Source organism: Danio rerio, chromosome 17 (assembly GCF_052040795.2).
Source record: "Danio rerio strain M-AB ecotype USA chromosome 17, GRCz13ab, whole genome shotgun sequence".
In the NCBI taxonomy this organism is placed as follows: Eukaryota; Metazoa; Chordata; class Actinopteri; order Cypriniformes; family Danionidae; genus Danio; species Danio rerio.
The window spans coordinates 21,337,003-21,355,551 of NC_141037.1; the positions used below are offsets into that span (position 1 = coordinate 21,337,003).

At 37.8% G+C, this 18,549-nt stretch overlaps 1 protein-coding gene across 1 annotated transcript in view; it reads right to left on the bottom strand.

Moving 5' to 3' along the window:
- Positions 1–18,549, bottom strand: part of ryr2b (ryanodine receptor 2b (cardiac)) — a 119,809-nt gene that overhangs the window by 90,120 nt on the left and 11,140 nt on the right. The window contains exons 9-28 of the mRNA NM_001442678.1: positions 18,451–18,525; positions 18,214–18,370; positions 17,910–18,080; positions 15,525–15,646; positions 7,949–8,132; positions 7,694–7,829; positions 7,483–7,578; positions 7,266–7,384; positions 6,711–6,844; positions 6,330–6,571; positions 6,055–6,247; positions 4,418–4,637; positions 4,176–4,280; positions 3,439–3,542; positions 3,276–3,359; positions 3,018–3,177; positions 2,346–2,493; positions 1,238–1,446; positions 952–1,126; positions 659–867 (exon numbers count right to left, since the gene is read on the bottom strand). Of these exons, the coding sequence (NP_001429607.1) occupies positions 659–867; positions 952–1,126; positions 1,238–1,446; positions 2,346–2,493; positions 3,018–3,177; positions 3,276–3,359; positions 3,439–3,542; positions 4,176–4,280; positions 4,418–4,637; positions 6,055–6,247; positions 6,330–6,571; positions 6,711–6,844; positions 7,266–7,384; positions 7,483–7,578; positions 7,694–7,829; positions 7,949–8,132; positions 15,525–15,646; positions 17,910–18,080; positions 18,214–18,370; positions 18,451–18,525 (3,043 nt within the window). The remainder of the gene's footprint in view (positions 1–658; positions 868–951; positions 1,127–1,237; positions 1,447–2,345; positions 2,494–3,017; positions 3,178–3,275; positions 3,360–3,438; positions 3,543–4,175; positions 4,281–4,417; positions 4,638–6,054; positions 6,248–6,329; positions 6,572–6,710; positions 6,845–7,265; positions 7,385–7,482; positions 7,579–7,693; positions 7,830–7,948; positions 8,133–15,524; positions 15,647–17,909; positions 18,081–18,213; positions 18,371–18,450; positions 18,526–18,549) is intronic.

Sequence of the window (18,549 nt, forward strand, 5' to 3'; positions counted from 1 at the left end):
AATATATCAGATAAAAAAAACATATAATTTATATATTTGTCTCCAAGAGTAATTGTAAATAAAATCCAACTATTTACAGTTGAAGTCAGAATTATTAGCCCCCCTTTGAATTTTTTCTCTTTTTTAAATATTTCCCAAATGATGTTTAACAGAGCAAGGACATTTTTACAGAATGTCTGATAATATTTTTTATTTGTTTTATTTCGACTAGAATAAAAGCAGTTATTTTTTAAACACAATTTAAGGAAAAAATCATTAGCCCCTTTAGGCAATTTTTTTTCAATAGTCTTCAGAACAAACCATAATTATACAATAACTTGCCTAATTACCTTAACCTGCCTAGTTAACCTAAATAACCAAGTTAAGCCTTTAAATGTCACTGTAAGCTGTATAGAAGTGTCTTGAAAAATATCTAGTCAAATATTATGTGCTGTCATCATAGCAAAGATATAGCAAAACTGTTAATAGAGATAAGTTATTAAAACTATTATGTTTAGAAATGTGTTGAAAAAATCTTCTCTATTAAACAGAAAACGGGGAAAAAATAAACAGGGGGCTAATAACTGTATGTTTTTCCAAGACATATTTTCAATATAAAATAAAGTAAAAACAAGTGTTTCATTATCAATCTTCTCCTTTTATCTACAAATGAACTAACCTGTATGTTAGGATGGTTATCTTGTATAGGAATGAACAAAGGCGCTCTCCAGCTCATCCACAGTGGTAGATCTTTACTCATGTTCAGACCAAAAGGCTGATATCCCTCTTGTAGGCCACAAACATTGAAAAATTTCAGTGACTCAATCTGGCAACCCAAATTCAGACGACCCACCTGATTAATACCTATACTACAAACAGGCAGAAAACCTAGGATTCAAAGAGAAGACGATGAAAGATGAATACATAGCAGTATTGGCTGAAATAAAATGGAAACCATCACAGACAGCTCACCATCAGATTTAATTAAGTCTTTCACAGCAAATTCAGAACCATGACTGTTTAGCAGTAGCTCTCCATTAAGAGTGATCATCATAGTGTCAGTTGTCAGATCCAGCAAACATCCAATAACATCCCCTCTCTTCCAGCAGCCACCCAATCGCTCTGCCCCACCATGCCACCACTGCCCCTAAAACATAAACAATCGTATATTACATTACATATATTTTTTGTACTGTAAACTCATACTTAATAGTATACGATTTTAATACAATTTGCTTTGATATATTAATTGCAATACCTTGGAGCCATCAAACACGAAGGCCTGATCATCTGACCCGAGATCCACATCAGGTTTACATCCAGGTCGAGCCCAGCCTACTCTCATCTCTCCATCAGTTACAGCCTCAAACTCAAAGTACCATTTACCAGAATGCACCGCAAAGAGCTGCTCCAGACGGAAAATACGAAATCTCTCTGCACCCACAGACTTGACACTACTACTTGAAGCTATGGGGGGGAGAAAAACAAACATATTTATCATTTGCTAACATTCAAGTCATTAGTGTCAATATCGATAACCGATAACTCTTAAGATTTGGAGGCCGATAGCTGATATACTTTAGCCGATACTCAAATAAAAAATTTTAAATGTTTTTTTTTTATATACAGTGAACAACTGATTTTATTTTTAAAGTTTCATAAAAGTTTCACCTGATATTATGAACTGAATAGCCTACTTAAAGCAAAAAAGCTATAATTTCAAAATTGGAAGGTGATTATATAGACCTATATTCATGATTTTATAGCATGCCAAAAATAAATAATTTCCTTTTTTCCCATGGCGAAGAAACACGAATACAACGTGTTACAGTAATGTAAAAATGTAGAAATATAGAACATCCGAAAAGGCGTTTTATGTTTTGACCGTTCAGAGCCACCTTACGAGCGAAATGTGGCATAAATTCGTCCTATTTGGCGTTTCAGATTATTTTGAACACATGTAAATATAAATTAAATAAAATATAAATTATAAATTTATATTTATAAAAATATAAATTAAATATATCGGCCTATTTTTGACATTGGACTGATAACGATAACCTTAACAATAGCATTTATTGGCCGATAATGATATGGCCGCCGATACATTGTGCATCCCTATTTAAAATATTTTAGTTTGGTTTAAAATTATTTAAGAAGCCTTTACTGCAAATTTGACCAACATATTACAATAAAAAAAAATTCTTACTGACTCCACATAATTTAATTGTAGCATTTTGCTGAAAGTAAGATTACATTTAAAATGCCTTAGTGAGTAAAGTAAACTTGGTTTAATTTTGAAATGTAATCAGTTGTCCAAATGTGCCTTCTTAAGACTATACTGTAAAAAGGGATCATTTTCCCACCATGCTCTTTCTCCAGCGGTTCCACAGTGTATCCAAACCCAAGAAGGGTGCCCAGTGCATCTCTCATGGCATCTCTACCAGCCTGTTTGTACCTCTCATCCAGCAGATAAAATGGCACTAGTTGGGTACTTCTCTTAAACTTTACATCCTAAAACATAGACATATATTGTACATTTAAACCTATTAAACATCCCTCAAACACAAAGAGACAAAAAAAGAAAACATATTGAAGTTGGAGTAAATGCAATCTGCAAGTGCTACAGATGGTCACATGGACAATTTTGCCATTCCATGCAATTTTTGCATTCCAGTGATCATAAAGTTCACATTTATTGTTTGTTCTGAAGAGGTGCTGTTATACCCCATTCGCAAGATGCAATAAAAGCCTCAGGTGTCCCTGGAATGAGTCTGCTTTAGGTGGAATAAGACAAAGAAACACAATTTGTGTATGTGTGTGTGTTTCTTTAAATGTAAATGAGCTGCTGCTCCCACCTCGTTTGCAGAAGAAAGTGGAGCTATTACAGATGTGTTTTGGATACTCGTAACAACAAACAAAACACATGCATGATCAGTAATGCCTTGTTAGATTGAGCTATACAACTTTCTAAAAGCACACATAGAAAGTCAGCAGTCTTTTTATGTTCACACAACTGGCATTGCTTTAATATTCACCTGCTGTGGGCCATAGCTCCAGCCCTGCCTGATGCGCTCTCTGGCCCAGATGTTGTGTTCATTTTCAGCCAGATATTCCACCAGCTCTCCCTGAGCATCTGTTAGCACAACCCGGGACTGATCCACAGGGGCTGGTTTATATCCATTCCATAGCTCATACCTGAACATGTGATGTAATATGAATTCATTAAACACTTTAGCAACAATTTTTAATGTACAGTTGTGTATTTTTGTATTAACAGTAATAAAAATGTTTACTTATTTGAAAGGCGAACATATTTGACATTCTCTTCGGCATGTTCATCAGAGAGTCCAATATGAACCCCAAAAGCCAGAAGAGTTCTTCAATGACACAAAGACAAGCATGATTAAAATCGGCAGCTTATTAATGGTTTATTACTTACAGTAAAATGATTTATACCTCAGAATGTCCTCAGATGACTGAAGGCTGTGGATTCGCTCTTGATCTGGGAGTTTGGAGAACTCAACTAGGCATGAATGTACTTTTTTACCTTCATCTTTAACCTAGAAAAAGCAATGCACTTTTCAATATACTCCAGAACAAATTAGGCTACTTAATGGATGTTAAGTAAGGGCATTTTCAGACATGCAGATCAAGTACTTAAATGCATAATTCTTTATTTTCCTCTTGTATCAGTTCATTTTGTCAAGAGAACATTTCAAAGTGTATCTAAATGTATTCGTGTAAGACATATGGGATAAAAATGTCAAGTGATTTTGAATGTGGCGAGGTTGTTGGTGCCAGACAGGCTGGTCTGAATATTTCAGAAATACTGTAAATCTACTGGGATGTTTATCTCTAGGGATACCAGAGAATGGTCTAAAGAAAGAATAAATATTGATTGAGCAGTTCTGTAGGTGTAAACAACTTGTTAAAGCCAAAGGCCAGAGTAGAATGACAAAACTGATCTGTTGTCATCTCTGAATGCACAATATGTCAAACCTTGGAAATAGATCAGCTATAGTCATTATGAATTATAAAACAACTTGGTTTGATTGATGCTTTGGGTCCGAGTTTCTTTTCACTAGAACCAACTGCTCTAAAGTAATTCATTTATGTTTAAATGACCCAAACACGAAGGATTCTGAAACAAAACAACAAACAATTCAAGTGTAAAAACTCCCTCTGATACTCACAGGTCCGTAGGTCCAGCCCTGCTCTATTTTGTCAATAAGCCAGAGCTCATGAAGATTTTCAGCTAATCGTTCTCTGATCTGCTCCAGCTGTGGAGGATATTCAACCTGAATAGATAAAGAGTTGAGAACAGATGTGAGAGAAAAGTCAGAAAAGTTGATGTAAAACAGATTTCTTTAAACAACTGTACTGCACTGATGCTACATTTAAATTAATCACAGCGTAATTAAAATTGAATGAGTACCTGGCTGGAATCCACAGGAACGGGTGTGAAGGTCACTGGGTTAATAGGTACCACAGGGCCTAAGAGGTCACGCTGGGTTTCAGTGTGATTACGAGTGAGTTCGTGACACAGCTCCAGCTTGCAGCGTGTTTTGGGGAGAAGAGCTTCAGCACATGGAGAGAATCCAGCAGGAGGAAGAAACCTGAACTCCCCCTGTCGACCTCCAAACAGCATGCGCACCCTGATGGAAAATAAAACCAGCCATCTATTTTAGGATATGCAGGTCAAAATATTGATTTAGTAAGATTGAATTTGGATTTTTTTTATCTATTTGTGGGAAACATTATGGTAGCTCGGTGGCTAAGTTGTTAGCACGGTTGGCTAAAATCAAGAATGCTCCTGGTTCGAGTTCCTGCTGGACCAGGTGGCATTTCTGTGTGAAGTTCTCCTCATAAGTTCAAGTTTCAAGTTAATTTGTATAGCACTTTTCACAATAATTATTTTGGGGGGGGGGGGGGGGGGGGGGGGGCTAGACCTTTTTGAAAGACCCATCCCTCACTGACAAAGGTCCAGAATTTGTCCCACAGATGAGCTCATTTGTCTTAATTTTACTGCTATGCCATCATAAATACTGAAAAAAAACTATTGAAAAAGGTTTTAAGACCAAGCAGAATCCTCTGTTGGCTGTCACTTCGTTGTGATTTCAGCTAATCCGTTTTGGCCAATGCAAGCATATTTTTTATGAGTCCAACATCCAGCTGTGCAAGAAAACATACATGCTGATGTAAGTGACATCATCTTCCGCTACTGTATTGTTTTTTAAATAAAGAAAGTATTTTATAAGTAACTTTTATTCTAAACCTTTGACCTTATTCTTGAAGCAAAAAAGGACCAATAAAAAGGTGTGAAGCATCAAAAGCGGCCCATATTAAAATTTATTACAATTTTTTACAAGGCTAGAAAAATCTTAACACTCTACATTATTAATATTACTATTATTAATGTTATGTTTGAAATTTTTATCATTTAAATGTCCAAATTCTGACTGAGGACTTGAATGTGCTGGCCAGTTTGTTATTCATTTAAATAAATAACATTAGGCCACAGTTTTTAATTAAAAAAATTAACAGATTCTTATTATTTTTAATGATATATGATGTAACGTAAGTATTTTTCACATTTCTTTATTGTAAATCTTCTGAAACTATTTTTGGTACATCAAAAAGTGTGCTTATAGTGACCATCAAAATTGTGCTTATAATGTAACCAAAATGCATTATTTAAATCTCATAATTAAATAGAAAATGCTCTGTAATCATATGCCAGAGACATTAGTGGTTCGTTCCACTGTGGTGACTCCTGATAGCCAAGGAATCGACTGATTCTTGAGGAAAGATTAAGAGAGTCAGTAAGGTAACCAAATGTATCTTGGTTTTTGTCCCCAACAGGAAGTTTTAGTTAACAATAAAAAATACAAAATGGATAGTCCTCATTTTCTTAACACAATCATAACCATAAGTAAAATATTAAAATGCATATTTTGACCACTGAACTAGAAAAGGTCCCGTTGTGTAAATCAGAAATCTGGTCATCAAACCAAACAACAGCACTTGCAAAAATCAACTTGCTAAATCAAAATATATCTGAAGGTAACTCACTGCACTCCAGCTGAGAAGCTGACCACTGGAAACAGCAGTCCATCCACGCAGAAGTTCTCTAGCATGCCTTGAACTGGCTGTCCATTGACCCGGAAGGAGATGCAGGTTGCACTGAGGTCAAGGCAACAACTAATGACATCATCTTCCCTTAGCAAGTGCTGATTGGGTGAGCTAACTCGGCGACCTACACCTCCTAAATATATATATATAATTATATATTTTAACATACCTTCTGAATGTTATTAGAGGTGCTTAGTGAAAAAAAAACCTGATACCTGTCCAAAGCTGGAGTCCATCAAAGCCATAAGAGCAGAGGTCATCTCCAACACCGTTAGATCCCCAGTCGTGACCCCCAGTGGGTGAAGGACGGTACCCTTCAGTGCTGGCCCATCCCACTCGCAGATGAGTAGGCTCTGCTGTCACAAACGGCTCCGCTTTCTCAACTACAACCTCATAATACCACTTTTTGTACTGGGCGCTGTCATCTCTTGTACACAGAAAGATGTTTGGACGTACACTAAACAGACAACCAACATGTTTTTTTTATTTATTATACTCATAATCTATATAATAACAAACTAAACCAGTTGTTAGGTGTAATCATTATTTTGTGATGTAGGAGTTATAAATTGTTGGGTGTTTTGATAACAGGTCACCTGGAAACTTGGTTAATCAGTCTTGTCTGCAGCAGCAGGTCTCTTTCAGGCAGCAGTGTGTCACAAATCAAATGCTGATTAGAGCGGACAGCCATCCCATGACACACACAGAGTGAACACAACACGTCTAATATCTGCAAATGAAATCAACACACAAACACATGCTGAAAGTTGTCAAATCTAAACAATACTGATCACAATCAAAGGTCTGTTCAAAAATGAAGTCAGCAAGCCCTTAAATGATATAAACATTGTAAAAAATGCTGGCTTCCACGCCATTAATTTGTGTTGAAATAACATGACTGAATTACTGTAAGTTAACTTACTAGTTTTTTTACAAATGTAAGTGGATTTAACATAAAACAAGTTGTCCCAAATAAACTCAAAAATTGTGTTCTTTCAGCAATATCCATTATAATATTTAAGATATTACAGTTATGCTGTCCTTTGACCAAATAAATCTATTGGTAGGCATATAGTAAAATACTTTTAAAATTTTTTTGAAAGAAACCAAAACAGATGGCAAATTTTTAAAAAGGTACAGTAAATGTTTACCTTATGGTTTCTTCCATGTTTGTCCAGAAGCGAGATGATAGTTCTTATGTGACTTTCCTTAATAACATTCAAAGCTTCAGGACTTTCTACCAACACGCAGTGTAACACTTCCAATATTCCTAAAAAACAATCAAACAAATAAAATAGGTAACAAGAGAAAATTCAAATCAGCTTTTGAGTTCACATCATGAAAGAAATAATCCTGTAGGACATTTACCAGAGGAAGCCTCTAGCCTCTCCAGCCTGCTGACCAGCCAGTCCAAAGAGCCAGAAAACTGGGCACAATTATTCCGATTACCCCGGATAAGAGCAGCTGTGAGAAGTATGTCAGTTAGAGCAAAACTATTTGTATATTATTATTATTATATAATTATATATAATATTATATTATTATATAATTATGTAAAGAAACACAAATCATCCTATACCTAACAGCTCATAAAAAGCATTCAAGACCCCTTCCCAACACTCTCCTGCCTCTTTTCCAACAGCCTCAGCAAAATGAGCTGCACTGTTGTACACATGCAGGTGGTCAATGCAGTCCAGCACTAGAAGGATTATACCCTTAAACAACCACAAGGAATAAAAATCATTATAAAGAAAATAATTAAAGAAATAATGAAAATACTAATGTGGCATTTGGCTTGATATGTGAGTTTTTTTTTTTGTTTTGAGGTTATTACCTCATCTTGAAAGAGATTTTGTCTGTTCTTCAGCGCTCCAATGTCTCCCTGCCTGATCTTGTGGTCTTGCCCCTTTTCAGGACAATGAAAATAACCAAGCAAATCTTGGAGGGTTAGACGGATCATCTCAATCGGAAGATTGAAATTGGTGATGTTTTCTTTCTGGGTGACATCATCTAGTCTGCTTTAAAAAAGCAAAAATGAAAAAGAAATGATAAAATATAATTCTTTGAACATGTTAGGCCTTATAAAAGTATAAGCATTATCATAAAATATGAGAACCTTACTTTCCCTTACTTCCTAAGATGTCTGTGAAAATCTTTTTCATTTGCTTTTATTTTAAAGAGCCCATATTATGGGTTTTTGAAAATTCCCCTCCATGTAGTGTGTAACACAGCTCTAAGTGAAGTGAAGTATCCAGCTAAGGCTTAAATCTGTTAGTGTACAGTGTTTAAAACTGTTGATTCATCTATAAAAGAGTCGACTCATAGTGCTTCAAACGAGTCGCCTTGATACCGATTCATTAGGTGTTTCGCCATGACGTACGAATGAAACCAAGTTATTCACGTGCACGCGCAAACCCGGGAGATTTCAAACCTGAGGCCCCGCCCTCTGACGCAGAAACCCAGATACACACACACACCCACAAACACACACACACACACAAACATGCGGTCGATTGAAGTCACACTGCAGATGGATATATTGAGTCTCTACCCAAAGATGAAACCTCAGCATTATAGCCAAGCAGTTGGAAACTTCTGGAAACTACATGCTACAAAGTATACTTCATCAGCGTTTGGTAAAGGAAGGATCAGTAAAGAGTAACTTACTGATGGACTTCAGGATGGATTTTTCTTCCTCCATTTCTCAAGTGTAAGTACGTGCGATTAATTGCACTTCCTGCTTTGCTACTGTTCGGACGTCTTTGCCCACTGCTCCGCTCTTCGCACTCTTGCTTTTGTATCTTATACCCTAATTTTAACTTGAGCCTATCAGCACAGTGCTCAAACAACACGGCTTGAAGATCAGCATCGATTCTACAAACTTTCTGGAATATAGCTTTACTAACAAGAAAGGAATTACCGTCTAAACAATCCTCCTGCTACCAGCTATCAGCTGCTTACATTCCGGAGACGGGAAGACACGACTGTGAAAATGCCTCTGGATCGGATTAATTCAGATTCTCACTGCTGTACAAACTGCCACAAACTTCTACAAAAGATTGCAGTTCTTGAAACGAAGTTGCTTGCGATCCGACCAGAACTTCAGCTTCATTGTGGATTCTCTCAGCACACAGCCGGTGAGTCCCATAAATCTGTTCCTGCTACTGTTTTGAGCACAGAAAAACAGAAAAGAACTGTTGAAAATGAGCATTGGCATAAACAAGGTGCGAGACCAAAGGGTACTCGAGGGGTCAGATCATACGCTGCCGCATTAGCGTCTTCTACCCCAAATACAGCTCGGACTCAAATACAGCTTCAGAACAGATATGAAGTTTTGAGTAATATGGGTGAAGAATCCCCAAATGTAGTCAGACAGAGATCGCATGATTCAGCAACTAATTCTGCATGGAACAGAGGCTCAAGGCCGACTAGACAGCGGCATTCTGCTCCGATCACACCTGAGATAAGAACACTAGTCGTAGGAGATTCAATAATCAAGAATTTCAGGAGCAGATCTACAATGACATACTGCTTTCCTCATGCAACAGTTTCTGATGTAAACAAAGAGCTTGAGGAAATTCTGAAAAAGCACAAGACGGCAAAACGGATTATCATCCATGTGGGGAAGAATGATATTCGGAAAGAACAGTCAGAACTACTCAAGAAAGATTTCTGTGAGCTCTTGGAAACAGCTGAAAGATTGAAGGTTCAGGCGTTCATAAGTGGACCACTCCCTGCAAGAGGGACAAATATGTTTTCACGGCTTCTTGGTCTAAATGTATGGCTACAGAAAACATGTAACAAGAAAGGACTGAATTTCATCGACAACTTCAATCTCTTCTGGAACCAAAGACAGCTGTTTACATCAGATGGCCTTCATCCAAACAAACTTGGTGCAAAGGTGCTAAAGGACAATATTTTTTTCTCCCTCAATCATCCATCAGCTGTGTATGCCACTGAACTGAATTGCAAACACACACCTAGCAAATGTTCGGATGACCACAGGACTTCAAATCAGCTCCTGAGTGGACTTGTGGCTGACGAATCACCCAAGGACAGTGATAATGCCACGCAGCCAAAACACCCAATGTTGATAGAGACACTATCAGTTGCCCTCTGCTCAACACAGGCAGACTGTGACGCATCAGAACAGCATCAAGTCTCGTCACTCAAAAATGATCCTCAGGAAAACATATTTCTGCAGACAGAATCTCCAGATGCACAGCCTCTGTCACCGGACACGTTCTCATTGTCACAATGTTCACCACTCTTGGGTTTTTCAAAAAAGATGGAGGAACTGGTATATGCTGGAACTAAACTTTCACACTCCATTGCCGCAAGCCCCCAGTTACCAACCAAAAAGCGGCCTGCTCCACAACCACCTATGAGCCCACCTGGAAGAGCCCTCCGATCACACCGCCAGGGCCCAAACAACAACGCCCCATCTTCAGCTGGTGAACACAAGAGCTCTCTGTGATGTGTGTCGGGGACCTGCTTAGATAACAGTGTCTTTATCAAATGTTTTCAGAACAAGCAGGAACCCAGTGTGTCTGTAGCTTTCTCTAAGCAGATATGTGTTGTGTTAAGTGACAGAAAACCAAAGACTTCATCAGGCCGTTTAGCAAATCATTCAAATCTGGTGTCTATTAAATGTAGATCTGAGACTACTATAGAAAAAACAGCTAAAACTGTTAAGTTAGCGCTTTTAAACATCAGATCGCTCAACAATAAGTCTCTTTTAGTCAATGATTTTATCAACACAAATTGCCTTGATTTTATGCTTTTAACTGAAACTTGGCTAGATGACAGTTGTAGCGCAGCAGTTCTGAATGAAGCAGCTCCTTTAAACTTTGACTTTTTGAGTGTTTGCAGAGCTAATAGGAGAGGTGGAGGCATCGCTGCCCTGTTTAAAGATGTGTATGAATGTAAACAAGTGTCATTTGGTGACTATCTGTCTTTTGAATATCTGAGTATAGCACTAAAAGGTGCTCCACGCATCTTACTAATCATTATCTACAGACCTCCAAAATATTCTCCAGCTTTTATTGAGGATTTTACAGAGCTGTTATCAATAGTAACCTCTGAATTTGATTATTTTAGTATTGCTGGGGATTTTAATATTCACATTGATAATCCAGAAATCAATGCTGTAAAAGAACTGATGACTGTTTTTAACACTTTTGATCTGACTCAGCATGTTCAAGGACCCACACACAATCGTGGACACACTCTTGATCTACTTATAACTAAGGGTTTACACATTTCATCAACTGTTGTTAAGGATGTGGCACTATCTGATCATTTCTGTATCTTTTTTGATATATTGATCACTCCAGCTATTAAAGACAGATCAGTCTCTGTCAGAAAGAGATGCATAAATGAGAACACTAGTGAGCAGTTTATGAAGGCCATATCACTAGCACCAAGTATATCTGCAGATTCTGTTGATTCTCTCCTTGATTTATTCAATTCGAAAATTGAGAATGTCATAAATGACATCGCTCCTGTTAAAGTCAAGAAGATGACTGGCAGGCAAAAGGGATCTTGGACAAGGTCACCGAAAGTACAAATGATGAAAAGACAGTGCAGAAAAGCTGAGCGTATGTGGAGAAAAACGAAACTAGTAGTCCATTATAACATCTATAAAGACAGTCTTCATGCCTTTAATATGGAACTAAACACTGCTAGACAGACTTTCTTTTCAAGCCTTATAAACAGCAACTTAAATAATGCTCGTACACTCTTTGCAACGATAGAGAGACTCACAAACCCCCCCAGTCAGATTCCCAGTGAGCTCCTCTCTGAAAGCAAATGTAATGAGTTTGCTCATTTCTTCACTGATAAGATTAATAATATCAGAAAGGCAATCAGCTCATCCAATCAACCAAGTTGTGTCGATATCAAACAAGCTCAACCACAACTTAAGAAATCAGACACTATGTCTGATTTCATGGCAATTAACAGCAAAATCTTAGAAGAGACTGTGCAAGTTATGAAAACATCAACCTGCAGTCTTGACACGCTCCCCACATCATTCTTCAAAACGGTGTTTACATGTTTAGAAATGGATCTTCTAAAAGTGGTAAATGCTTCACTTCTATCAGGGGTTTTTCCAACCTCACTTAAAACTGCAGTTGTTAAACCCCTCTTGAAGAAGAGCAACCTGGATAACACCCTATTGAGCAATTACAGGCCAATCTCAAATCTCCCTTTCATTGGCAAAATCATTGAAAAAGTTGTTTTTAACCAGGTTAACAAGTTCTTAAACTTCAGGGGGTGTTTAGACAATTTTCAATCGGGGTTCAGAGCACATCACAGTACAGAGAGCGCTCTTATAAAGATAATCAATGATATACGCCTAAATACAGATTCAGGTAAAATAACAGTGCTGGTATTGTTGGATCTCAGTGCTGCATTTGACACTGTCGATCACAGCATACTTCTGGATAGGCTGGAAAACTGGGTCGGGCTATCTGGCACGGTCCTCAAATGGTTTAGATCTTACCTAGAAGGTAGAGGTTACCATGTCAGTATAGGTGACCATAGGTCGAGGTGGACACCCATGACGTGTGGAGTCCCACAAGGCTCGATTCTTGCACCTCTCCTGTTCAACCTTTACATGCTCCCTCTAAGCCAAATAATGAGAAAGAACCAAATCTCCTACCACAGCTATGCTGATGACACTCAGATCTACCTAGCCTTACTGCCTAATGACTACAGCCCCATTGACACCCTCTGCCAATGCATTGATGAAATGAGCAATTGGATGTGCCAAAACTTTCTTCAGTTAAACAAAGAGAAAACTGAAATTATTGTGTTTGGAAACAAAGATGAGGTTCTCAAGGTAAATGCGTACCTTGACACTAAAGGTCAAACGACAAAAAATAAGGTCAAGAATCTTGGTGTGACTCTGGAGTCAGATCTGAGTTTCAACAGTCATGTCAAAGCAGTCAGTAAATCAGCATACTATCATCTCAAAAACATAGCAAGAATCAGATGCTTTGTTTCTAGTGAAGATTTAGAAAAACTTGTTCATGCTTTTATCAGCAGCAGGGTGGATTACTGTAATGGACTCCTCACTGGCCTTCCTAAAAAGACAGTCAGACAGTTGCAGCTCATCCAGAACACTGCAGCCAGAATTCTAACCAGAACCAGAAAATCAGAGCACATCACACCTGTCCTCAGGTCTTTACACTGGCTGCCAGTTACATTCAGAATAGATTTTAAAGTATTATTACTGGTCTATAAATCACTAAATGGCCTAGGACCTAAATACATCACAGATATGCTCACTCAATACAAACCTAACAGATCACTCAGATCTTTAGGATCATATAAACTAGAAGTTCCAAGAGTTCAGTCAAAGCAGGGTGAATCGGCTTTTAGCCACTACGCCCCTCGCTGCTGGAATCAGCTTCCAGAAATGATCAGATGTGCTCCAACATTAGGCACATTCAAATCAAGACTGAAAACACATCTGTTTAGCTGTGCCTTTACTGAATGAGCACTGTGCTGCGTCCGACAGATTGCACTATCATGTTTTTCTCTTCTTCTTCATTCTTTTATATCACATTTTACCTGTTTTTATGTTTTGTTTTGTTTTTATGCATTTTTATTATTTGTTTTTATTTTTATTTATTTTTTTACTTGTTTCTTTTATTCTTGTTTATGTAAAGCACTTTGAATTGCCATTGTGTATGAAATGTGCTATATAAATAAACTTGCCTAAAGTTGCCTCGTTGACTCTAGCTTGCAAATGTATTTAGTTGTGATTTGTTACTTGTAACCGCGTGTACTGTATCAGGTTAACTGGCTATATTCTCTTATCGCGTGCAAAGTCACGTTAAAAACGCGACGCGTGCTGCTTTGTTAACGGAGCTCCGTGGGCGAGGAGTAGTGTGTGTGTCTGTGTGTGCGTGTGTGCGCGCTGTCGTCCGGAGGTGTGTGTGTGTGTGTGTGTGTGTGTGTGTGTGCGCGCGCGCGGTGTCGTCCGGAGCAGGGTTAAGTGTGTGTGTGTGTGCAATATGTGTGTGTGTGTGTCTGTGAAAAGAGCAGAGTGAGAAGCTAGGAGATCTCCTCAACTGTTTTTGGAGTTTTTGCTCAATAAAATAGTTAGTCGTCTGTATTTTCAAGTCCATAGTCTGTATTTACATTGACCCACTGGCAGCTAAAATCCACGCCTACACTATCGAGCGTGTATGAACTGTGATTACTTTTATATTGCTGATTAGCTGTTTGGCATTTCACTCTCTGACTGAAGGCAGTCGACCAATCACAACAGACTGTCATTGGTCCAATCAGCGCAGATTAGCTTCGCGCTAAGGAGGGGTTTGGGAACAAATGAATCACTGGACGAATTATACGGGAGTCGCTGGGATAATTAGGTAAAAATAAATGCAGATTATAAGACCATGAAAGTGTTTTTTGACCTTGCATGCATATTAGACTGTTGTTGGAGACCCTTACAACCAAGATATGGCCTTATTTCATGTATAATATGGGCTCTTTAACAAACATGAACCAAAACTACACATTAACATGAAATTCCTGAAACAAAAGTGTACGAATGGTAATATCCATAGAGCATTTCACCACAAGCAAAACAGCAGGACCAACAGAAAAAAATTTGGGGAAAAAGAAGACAAATGGATACCCCTGTATACATTATGTCATTCCAAATATAAAATATCACACACAGAGGCATTTATACTTTCCAGATATGGAGTCCAAATGTGAATAAAATTGTCAGTTGTGGAGTGAATGAGACCTGTTGGAAGTTCCAGAAAAATAGTTTCACTAATAATCACATGCCATCCTTTTATGGAAGGGGGTTTATCACTGATCCATGACGTTAAAAAAGTTCTTCCTGAGAACGAAAGTTAATAGGCAGAACAAATAGTGTTTATTGTTGTATATGCTTGTTGCTAAAACCCAGTAGAAGTGACAGAGGGTCCATATCAAAGACTAGACTTAAGATGCTGTTTAAATTAGCTATAATTCTAAACCAGTAGGTCTGGATCACATGAAACTCCCATGTACAATGAATATAATGTCCTATATTGGATTTACATTGAAGGAAAGAGAGATTCGTGAATAGCATTGTGTTAATGTCCTAAATGTTGTCTAATGTGTATTCTGTGTAGAAGCCTTGTGAACAGCTCCTGCCCTATGCCAGACTGAGAGCTCAATGGCTAGAGACCAAACCATCTTCCATGTAAAATATCCACCCCAATCACTCTTTCCCAAATCATTCTGAGGAGTGTACTGACTGGGTCATAAGACATGAATCAAAAAAGACATTTTTGTTTAGGAGGGTTTAAAAGAATCTGTTTTTTATGTGACGTACTCTACATGATGTACCTTTAAACATTTTGATGGTCTTCTACTAATGCATTGTTTTCTACATTTACCTAATGAATTGTGAGAAGAGAAGGACTGAGCTTCGAATGAGACACGCAGCTTGTGACTCCTCCCTCTGAGAGCGGGACAGAGTGATGCCATCATCCATGTGACCTTCTGCTTGAAGAACAGCCTGTGACAAAGACAATATCATGCCTTTGAAGCAGGATTTATTTCAGACAGAAAGCATTAACTAAGGCTGTTTACATTAATAAATAAATAATCATTAAAATATCAATTTTGGCCTTCCATCCACAATGAGACAGTTTTGTCTTGTGACCACTGAACTTCTTAAAAATGCTCTTCTAAGTGGATAAATTTGAATATGTGGTTCTCACATTGTAGTGTGAACAAAGTAAACAGAGGTATTCAAAAGAGAATGTTTAGTTGCAAAATGTCACCATTTGTAACTGTCACAATTACTGGGAATGCTATTTTATGCAGTTTTCATGTTTTATTCCTCCAAAGCTTAAAACAGCTTTAAAACAGGCATTGGAAAATATCTTTTTAATGCAGCAGTGGCTGCTTTCGCTTTACCATTCTTTGAACAGATTATCAATGGGCCTAAAACTAACTGTGTGCACTTAATCATCCTTTCATTAATACACATGCTGTTTTTCACCTGCTTTCTTTTGCTTACAGTTATATTGGGCTAAGAATTATTTAATTTTTATGCATTTATTTTTGGTGTGGCTAGAGAAAAATGTGGTAAATCTTGAGTGTTGAACCGTGAAAAGTCATGTAAAATAAAAACTAATTGCAATTCGACATTATGAAACCATAACCCATTTGCTCATGCTCATTGAGCAAGGTCATATTCAACAGTGGTTGCCAAAAGTGAGGGTCTCATGACAATGGGATGGGGTCACTTGGTGATTTTTCAAAAATCAAATAAATTTGAATCAACTTTTAAAATTACCATTGTTAATCCATAACTGTAGGATAATCCCTTCAAAACATAAAAATAGTTACATTAAAAATACAACATGCAAATTAAAATCATTCAGCCTTACGATTTTTTTTTTTCCATTGCATTGCAACCTCTGGGGTTTTTATGTTAGATCAACAGATCAACGACACAGCAACAGCATCAGTAGCAGCAGATTGATTTTATGGCACCAGCCTAAGCTTTCTGACACCTTTATGGCATTAACGTACATTTAAAATAAAAACAGGCCACGACTGAACAGGGAGGATGATCTCAGAGTGACGGTCTTCAAAATTAAACCAAGAAAAGACTTTGGATGTAACCCAATCATTGTGTTTACCAGTGTCATTAGGTGAAGTTAATATTAAAATTTGATCATAAAAAAACTGTGTTGTCAGTATGTTTGTGTTTATATAGGAGTATTGGTGTGTGGGTGTGTGTGAGCCATTGTGTGCAACTTTTGTATGATTATAACCACCTCCAAAAATAGTGGGGTCGCCAGTCATTGGCATTTGTTGGGGTAGTGGGCTGAAAAGTTTGGAAACCCCTGACATACAACACACAAGAAGTTAAATGAATAAGGAGGTATGTGGACATAACACCAAATCTAAATGAAGTAATTTTAGCATGCCAAAGTCAAATTTTCATTCATTTTCTTGTCGGCTTAGTCCATTTATAAATCTGGGGTCGCCACAGCGGAATGAACCAGCAACTTATCCAGCAAGTTTTTTATGCAGCGGATGCCCTTCCAGCCGCAACCCATCTCTGGGAAACATCCACACAGACACACACACACACACTCATACTACGGACAATTTAGCCTACCCAATTCACCTGTACCACATGTTTTTGGACTGTGGGGGAAACCGGAGTACCCGGAGGAAACCCATGCGAACGCAGGGAGAACATGCAAACTCCACACAGAAACGCCTACTGAGCCGAGGATCGAACCAGCGACCCAGCGACCTTCTTGCTGTGAGGCGAACGTGCTACCCACTGCGCCACTGCGTCGCCCAAGTCAAATTTTATGCGTACAAAATATATTTTTGTTGTTGTATATCTGCAAAATTGTTGTTGTTCATAATGATCATAAACATTTTATTGAATTTGACAATATCATTTTACCTTTTTAAAATGTGTTTTTAAGTTTGACGTTTATTTGTAGATGAGAAATATGTAGAGAACATTTAAAAACTTTAATGTTGATAGAGAGTGTATTGAAAGTAAAAATGGCATTTCAAATGTATGCAAAAGAATGTTTTATGTTAATTTATGTTAATGTTATGTTAAACTAAAAAGATTCCCCAGTGTTCTTGCTTTACTGTATTTGTGAATAGATAAATGCTGGTGACTTTTATAAACCAAACATTGTCCAACTACAAATATTTGAACAGAACAAATCTTCTTCATCTTCATCATCATGATTTAAAGACCTTAAATTATTCTATAAATCGCTCTGTTTGTTTACCTGTCTCTGCGACACGCTTTCCTTCTGTCTCTTAGAGTCAGTGGTCTGATATGTGAGCCAAAGCCCTGTGCCCACATGCTGAATGAAGCAGAGAGAGTCGCCATATTTAATCTCAGGTGCGCCCATGCCATCTCTCCTCTTAACATAATCTGAGCTCTCAGCGATCTCCTCCTATAAATATACAACATTTAAAAAAAAAACTTGTATTAAACATCAAAAGCGCACAAAAACTGGATGATTACTAATTATACATAATACTATTGTTCATCTGGCTATTTTATTAATGCATCTGATATCATCACACCTTTGAGGCTCGAAAGGCGAAAGCTGTACATTTAACATCAGCTCTGTCTCTTTCCACCAGCTGTAGTCCCTGATCGTGGATCAGTCCCAGGAATGATCCAGTTGTGAGGTGACGCAGACGAAACGGTTGACCCCAGTGAATATGACTACCGCTCCATCTACAAATAAACAATCACTAATAGAGTCTGACCAATGCAGAAGGAATAAACGTGCACTTTCAACCAACTGAAACACCTACACAACATGTAATGTCTCAAGCCTCCATAAAGATCGAGCCTGAAGAGAGACCAAGCCTCCTTCAAAATGCACAGACCTGAAGACAGAGTGGGGGAAGGGT